A 7280-nucleotide genomic window follows, 5' to 3' on the forward strand; every position below is an offset into this window, starting at 1 on the left:
AATTTTTACCTTGCCGGACTTGTTGGATCTGAGAAAACGCAAACGATCCACGGGCTCTTCACGCGGACCTTCATCTTGCAGCCGAACTGCAGCAGGCTGCATTAGAGCCTATTGTTGTCTGCTTCGGTCTCCGCGCCGTGAGCACAAAGTTGTCCAGCCATCACATCCGCGCGGTTTAAAGGGCAGAAAGCCGTACGAATCCAAACAGGAGACCCGCTTTGCTCTAACCTTTCTGCCTCCGACAGCACGTCAGGTAGTGTGCGCGTCCCCTCCCCCCAACTAAAAAAATCAAATAAAATGAGTGGATGTGGCGGAGCGCCGTGGATAAAATTCGCGGGGAACGTCAGGACGGGTGTAGCCACGACCAGAGATTGGAGAAAACGCAGAGGTCCACCTCTGACTGCTTTACCAAACACCAGCAGGAGAGGGCACACTGGCAGAGGGCGCCACCAGCTGGTAAAACACAGACGAAGGCGTTTTTAAAGATGTGCCGGACTGTAGCCGTCGTCTATTAAAAATGTGAAGTGCCAGAAAAATGAAAACTTTATGCTCGTGAGAGAGATTTCAGACTATCCATCCCTGTCATTCATAGCCTCCTCTAATGTCAGCGCGTTCTAACGTCCAATCTTAACAAGCAAAGCACGTTTCTCTTTGGGTTTCTCTTTTCTCTGACGGAGTGAGGCGCTTTGCTCACAGCCGATCCTCCTCCTCTCTCCTATTGGTCAGAAGGACGAGCCTCTTCTCGGTAGAACCGCCTTGGCTGTAAGCGGCCGGATAACCCGGAGGAACCGGGGAGAACACAGTGTTCCTGCTCACAGATCATACTAGGAGATGGAGAGCAAAGGATCAAACAAAGGGAAGCATGACAGCCTTCCTTTATATGGCTCATAGCGATGTTCACCTTCTTTAGGGAACGCCAGTGAGATCACTTACTGCTGGGATGTGAGCCGAGCATGCTTTCCTGACCATAGATGTTAAAGGCGACCTGTTGTGCTAATATTCAGATTCATATTTTTATTCTACCAGAGCAGCTTTCAATGCTGCACATTTTTAAAATGCCATTTTTTTTTAATCCAAAGCGTAGCAGCATTGCATTAATTATAATTTCAAAATGTATTTAGAAAACCCAAAGAAGGAAAAAGTGATGTGTTTAGAGGAGTTGGATTGTGTTTGTGATACACATTTACATCTCTATGTAAAATATCTATATAAATGTAAATTCTAAACAGAATGTGTACCAATCACAGTATTGAATAAATAAACCTGTTATTTTATACATTTCAGTCCAGAATCTGAAGTATCTGGTAATTTGACAACTATGTTACGCAAAGGATACAAACAGATTTGTATTTTATTATTGTTCTTATTTATAAAATAATACAGTCAAAGATGTGGGGCAGCTATGGAAGCTGGTCAAGAAAGTGAACCACCAGGCCGAAGCACAGGAAGCTTTACACAACTTTATTGAAGATTGTGTATAAATACACATGCACATTTCAAATGTAAACCCAAGTGAACTCAAGTGCAGCCAAACCTGGTAACTCCCCACCCCCACCCTCACCCCATACATCATCATGCAAGGATGTCTGGATTATCTTTACAAAAAAAGTCCCAAAACAGAATCATCCTTTGTTTAAAAAATATTCCCTCCCTGACGAGAGCACAGGCAAGACTCTGCAAACTAGTGTGTATGTGTGGACTCGAGCCACGTTACCCCCGACATTTCACGTCTTGCCAAGGTTTTAAATATATTGTTTATTATTAAATGCTTACATATAAATAAATAAATTTTATCAAATGTGCACTCACAGAGTGAACTCTTATGTACAGTATTGTATAAGCCTATAGTAGCAATCACATCTCACTCAGGATGGGGTGAGTTGCCCAAAAAGCAAGGCAGCACTGAGGCGGTAAAGCCACCTGAAGTCGAAGCACAGAGATGCTCTTAAAGGCATGTTACACATCTAATATTCTGAGGCAACAACAGATCCGCTAATGCTGTTTACAATGGAAAGAGCAGGTAGAAAAGAAAACATCGCACTCCACCATGGAGAATAGAGTTTTACCGCGAGTTACGTCGATGGAGGAATATCCTGCCAACGATGTGCCACAAAATATTTTCACTGTATCATGATCCCGAGAAGCTGAAAGGCCTTTTAGGCACACTCACCCCAAAATGTTTTTTTGTTTTTGTTTTTTTAAGTTTTGTCTCCCTCTCTCCTGCTCAAAGCTCAGGACCACAAAAAAGGGACGCATTCAGCTAATACCCATGAAATTCATACAGGTAATATAAAATGCAAAGAACACCCATTTCCATCACCTTTCAAACTCGAAAGGGCCATGGGGAGAAGTGAAAGAAAGAAAGGATGACTTAAAAGGCATCAGTCACATACATGTGGTCTGGTTCATTCAGCATACATTCTGGCCCTCTTGTGGGTTAAAAGAAACTGGTGTGACGTGGCTGGGAGATATCAAGCAAGTAACATGGACATTCATAGACGAGTGCTCGCGTAATATCGAGAGATGGTGTGACGGCCGTGTGCAAAGAAAAGGCGACTGGTCTGAGATTAAGAGTTAAGGCCGAGGCGATTCAAACAGGAGACAATGAAATCACCGATGTCCCTAATCTCAAAGTGCCTAAAATCTTAAGAACGTAGCCACAATAAAGCTTTAAATACCATCTAATGAAGTACAACTTCAGGAGCGGGTGAAGAGGAGTAAAGAATCTCTGCTAACTCCTTAAACACCACTTCACTACATATAGGTTTGACTTCCGGATATAAACTTCTAAAAGAGCATTTCCTAATATTTAAAATATGGAGAGATGCAGTGTGGTTTCTTTGTAAAGTTAGCCACGCAATATCTCAGTCCTGCTTTACTGAAGAATTATAAACAGAGAGGACTATAGACAGAGCAAAAGCAGGATCTTAAGTTCTCCAAGGCTCATGCCAGTATGTTAATCATGTGTAAAAATCTAAGATCGCAGCAGCATGACAGAGCTAGCTCGGCTGGATGGCTATTTAAAAAAAGAAAAAAACCCACACAGCAACGACTGTCAGTTCTCAACATTATTTCTTAGTGTAGTGGCATCTCAGCACTGGCTTTCTAAAGGCAGCTTCCTAAGCTCTGTATGTGAGAAAACTCTGACACAAAGTTGCAGTATGTCTGGCATCGATACATTTAAAATTTAAAAAAAAAAAGGAAAGAAAAGCGGGGCGGATGGTTGGTGATTGTGCAAGTTCAAAAATGTTTCAGCGCATCATGAAAACTCGGTACAATTCAGTGTTTAAAATATTTACAAAATCTAAACGATGATGCTAAAATGATATGCCAAAAATGCATTCCTCTTAAAGATATGTACTTTAAAATAATAATAAAACTGAGAGTCAAAGCTGTAAAAAAAAAACAAAAAAAAAAAAACAAAGATCCCGGCTGTTTAGTGACTCTTCTCAGAGAGCAAGTGAGCAAATTCTAAACAAACGAACGTGGCCACACACGCACACACACACACACACAAACACACACAGTGATCCAACCACAGAGGAGGGCCCTGATTTCTTAGAGTTGCGTACCCCTGTAGCCCCCTGACCCAACAGCTGATGTCTCCGCAGTGGTTCTTCCTGTCGAGCAGCTAAGTCCGAGCCGCTGGGTGGGACCAGTGGCGCCCGCTGTCACGCCGTGTGTCCGTATGGCTTTGGATGGAAAGATCCCATTCTCTCTATATATATTCATGTCCTCGTTTCCCTCAGTTGGTTTTCATGGCGACGTCTCGATTGGGCGGCTGTTCCGCCGCCTCCTCTTCCTCCTCGTCTTCCTGCTCTTCGTCGTTCTTCCTGCACTGGTTCTCATTAGGGTCCTCGTCGTCGCTTTGAACGGCGGCGGCAGCGGCAGCAGACAAGCCTCCCTGAGCGGACAAGGCGGTTTTTCTCTCCCTCCTCTCCTCGCCCTCCTCATCCTCCCCTTCCTCTTCTTCATCTTCCTCCTCCTCTTCCTCCTCCTCTCGGTCGAGAGCAAAGTAGCCGGTGCCTTTCACTGTGTCCTGGCGCTGGTAGAACAGCACATAGGCTGCTTTGGACTACAGAGAGAGACGGAAACAAAACAGGAAAGAGCATCACTCAGCTACACTGACATGATGGAGTCAGGCTCACCTTAGAAAACTGACTTTTACCAACTTTTCCGTTTTGTTTTCCTTTGAGAAACAATGAGAAATGCAGTCACTAAAGATTTTTATAAACTGGAAAAGCGGGCTGTATAAATATTCACTAGACCACCAAATCTCTTTTCAATGGAAGCATCCAGGTCTAAAAAATGAAGATCATGCTTAATAAATGCAGTTCCCTTCAATGACCACTTGAGGCTCACTTGAACAGCAGGTCACAGTCCTTACACACTAGTATAAAACTGCTTTCGTCTCTGCATCATCACAGCTGTACAGGGTCTGGATTTTTTTCCTTTAATGGGATTCGCCATTTTACATTGTACTAAGTCATATAGTTTCCATTATTAAGTGTGTGCTTTGAATACATGTAACCATCTGCTGTGCCACATCTTTATCAGTGTGGCCGTGTTTTACATGTTCAATATTTTTAATTTAATAATATGGCCAACAACGTGGCATGCACATGCACTTAGCGGCACTAGCAGATACCTGAGAAGTAATTTTATTCTGTAGCTGTCGCATGTAGCTGTGTGAACACTCGTGCAGTTTGTCAAATGAACATGCCAAACAGCCTTGGCTGATAAGTTAACAGCATCACCACTGACCATGGTCAAATGTGTCTGCAGAACAGTAGTCCACAAATCAGCAGACAACAGCAATCTTTCATATAAACCCATGGTATTAATCTGTTACTGAAAGTAGTCCCTAATATTACATTCAGTCCTTTTAAAAAACACAAAACAAAACACAACAACAATTAGAACAACTGTACATTCTCGATGTTTTTAATGAGCGGCTGGGGATGCAGAAGCTGACAGACTAATACACTGTTAGCTTTGGTTTTTGTATAGATTATGTCTCATCTCTTTAAATCCCATCAACTCAGATTAGGATACATACAGTATTCATGCTTGCAACATCATCACTACTGGAGATGTTATTTCCTGGAACATAACATCTCCAACAGTTGGCCATCAAACATGAATTTAAAAGCAAAATGAAGTCCTGCTGTAAAGAAATCCTCTGCTGAAACGTATATACTTTGTTAAAATGTATGAAGCCATTACCCATTTTCAAAAATTGTTTACAGAAAGAGCTGGTCTCCTCTGGGGTGGCTCGCTAAATCTCTTCCAGAACATCTGAAGTTCAGTTTGCCTCCAAGATGTGAAAGCCTTTATAAACGCTCTCTATGCACGAAAACATCTCCGTGAGGGTTTACCTGTCTGGCTTCAATCATCCTCCCCACCACAGAACAGAGAGCTCTCTGTACCACACACTTACTTTTTGGGAAATCTCAGCACAGTTGTCATGATGCATGCTCAATCATCCAGGTAAGTAAATCCCAAAAGGTTGATTCTGTTCATCTGGACGTAGCATTTCAGTGGGAGAAACCACTGAAAATATTACGTCCAGATGAACAGAATCAACCTTTTGGGGTCTCAGCACAGTTGGATGCCTTGGAGAACTCAGGCTGTGTGGCAACTACATAACTCATCCTCATTACAGTGCACATACGTGCATTACTCTGATGACATAATTCATTTTTTTTGCCCAGCAAGTCTGCCTTTAATAAAAATGCAGTAGGACCTGCTGTCTGTGGCTTTTACAAATGAGGACACTCACCACTATTTGATCTTCGCTGGCAGGAGACACGCTGCTGTCATCAAAGTTGTACCACTTTCCATCGTCTTTGTTTTTAGCATAACCAGTATCTGAAAAGTAACAAACACAAGATTAAAAGACAGGAAAACACAGCAATTAGAGCAGAAATTACTCAATGATTAATCATCTAGTCATTCAAAAGGAAATTTGTAAGAGTTTATGCACCAAATCGAAGCTTTGATTTGAAGAGTAGAAACGTGGCAATGCCAAAAACTGTGTGGGAGACGTATCGATTTTAACAAAAAGAGCCCAGATACACAAGTTACTGCTCTGATTACATTTATTTTTCTGTTGGAAATCCTGTAGTCATGAAAATTTCCATTAGTTAGAGCCCCGTTTCACCATGTTTCCCTTTCTGTGTGTCATTTTATATACTCCCACTGCTTGGCTCTTATGTTATAAAGCAATTTGCGACTTCTAACAGCATTACTAACTAATAAAAGACATTCTACAGTTTACAGATTCACAACAAGCCAGATTTAAACTGTCTGGTTACTCAGAGGCCACAAGAACATTCTTCTTTCTACCAGTGACCTTTCATGGGGTTGAAATTAAATCCGGGAACATTATAAATCCTAATTAAAAAAAAAAAAAAAAAGATACATGGTTGCATGAGTTTGAGTCTTACAGTGGCCCCCTCCCATCCCACCATAGTGGTTGGACACAGCAATGAGGTCGTAGCGACAGGGCCCAGCATTGGGGTTGATCAGGAATTCAGACATGTCCAGATCTCTGGGAACAAACACGAAAAAGCCGTCATTGCACACGTTCAGCGTGGTGTGTTTGTGATGAAGGTAGAAACATGTAGCATGTACAGTGTTGTAAATCAGGATCAGACCCTGCATTTCTTCTTACCCTTTTCCCATATTTATCACACCGACATGTTTCAGACCAACATTAAAATCTGACTGATTTAAATATGCAAAAAAAAGCATCTAAAAACAAAATAATGAAAATAATTTGAAGGTTTTTTGGAAAGTTCATAAAATATGACTTATTTAAATTTTCAGATACCAATTTTCACATCTTGTGTATTATAGCGATCACAATATAATACTCACAAATCAAAGTAGCAAAATTCATTCAGAAAAACAACAAATTAAACATTTAAATTATGCGCTTTAATAACTGAAAGCTGAAGCGTCAAAAGACAAACTCACAATTCACCTGTTTGCCTTACAGCAGAAATACACACAACTTGTGTCAACACTGATGTCCTTGAGCACATGCCATGTTTGTCCTACCTTTTTGGGAAACAATCATTTGCTGTTGGGTTTTTTCCTCCCTCAAAAAAAAAAAATACTTTGAGTTGACTACAAAACATTACATAAAAAAAAATTATGCAGCAACCCCAATCATCTATCACACAACAACAAAGCAGCTTGTCATTAACTCATCAAGGGTATGTTGTGAGTGTTCACATACACACACTGTAGATTTTGAAAAGAATGAGCAGGAT

At 41.4% G+C, this 7280-nt stretch overlaps 1 protein-coding gene across 1 annotated transcript in view; it reads right to left on the minus strand.

Annotated features, from left to right (window-relative positions):
* Positions 1–1446: 1446 nt before the first annotated feature.
* usp15 (ubiquitin specific peptidase 15) overlaps positions 1447–7280 on the minus strand; it is a 28661-nt gene continuing 22827 nt past the window's right edge. The window contains exons 20-23 of the mRNA XM_013908755.1: positions 6989–6996; positions 6450–6668; positions 5783–5871; positions 1447–4075 (exon numbers count right to left, since the gene is read on the minus strand). Of these exons, the coding sequence (XP_013764209.1) occupies positions 3746–4075; positions 5783–5871; positions 6450–6668; positions 6989–6996 (646 nt within the window). The 3' untranslated portion in view covers positions 1447–3745. The remainder of the gene's footprint in view (positions 4076–5782; positions 5872–6449; positions 6669–6988; positions 6997–7280) is intronic.

The sequence above is a fragment of the Pundamilia nyererei genome, unplaced genomic scaffold, assembly GCF_000239375.1.
Source record: "Pundamilia nyererei isolate P.nyererei 1_Seehausen unplaced genomic scaffold, PunNye1.0 scaffold00014, whole genome shotgun sequence".
Lineage (NCBI taxonomy): Eukaryota > Metazoa > Chordata > Actinopteri > Cichliformes > Cichlidae > Pundamilia > Pundamilia nyererei.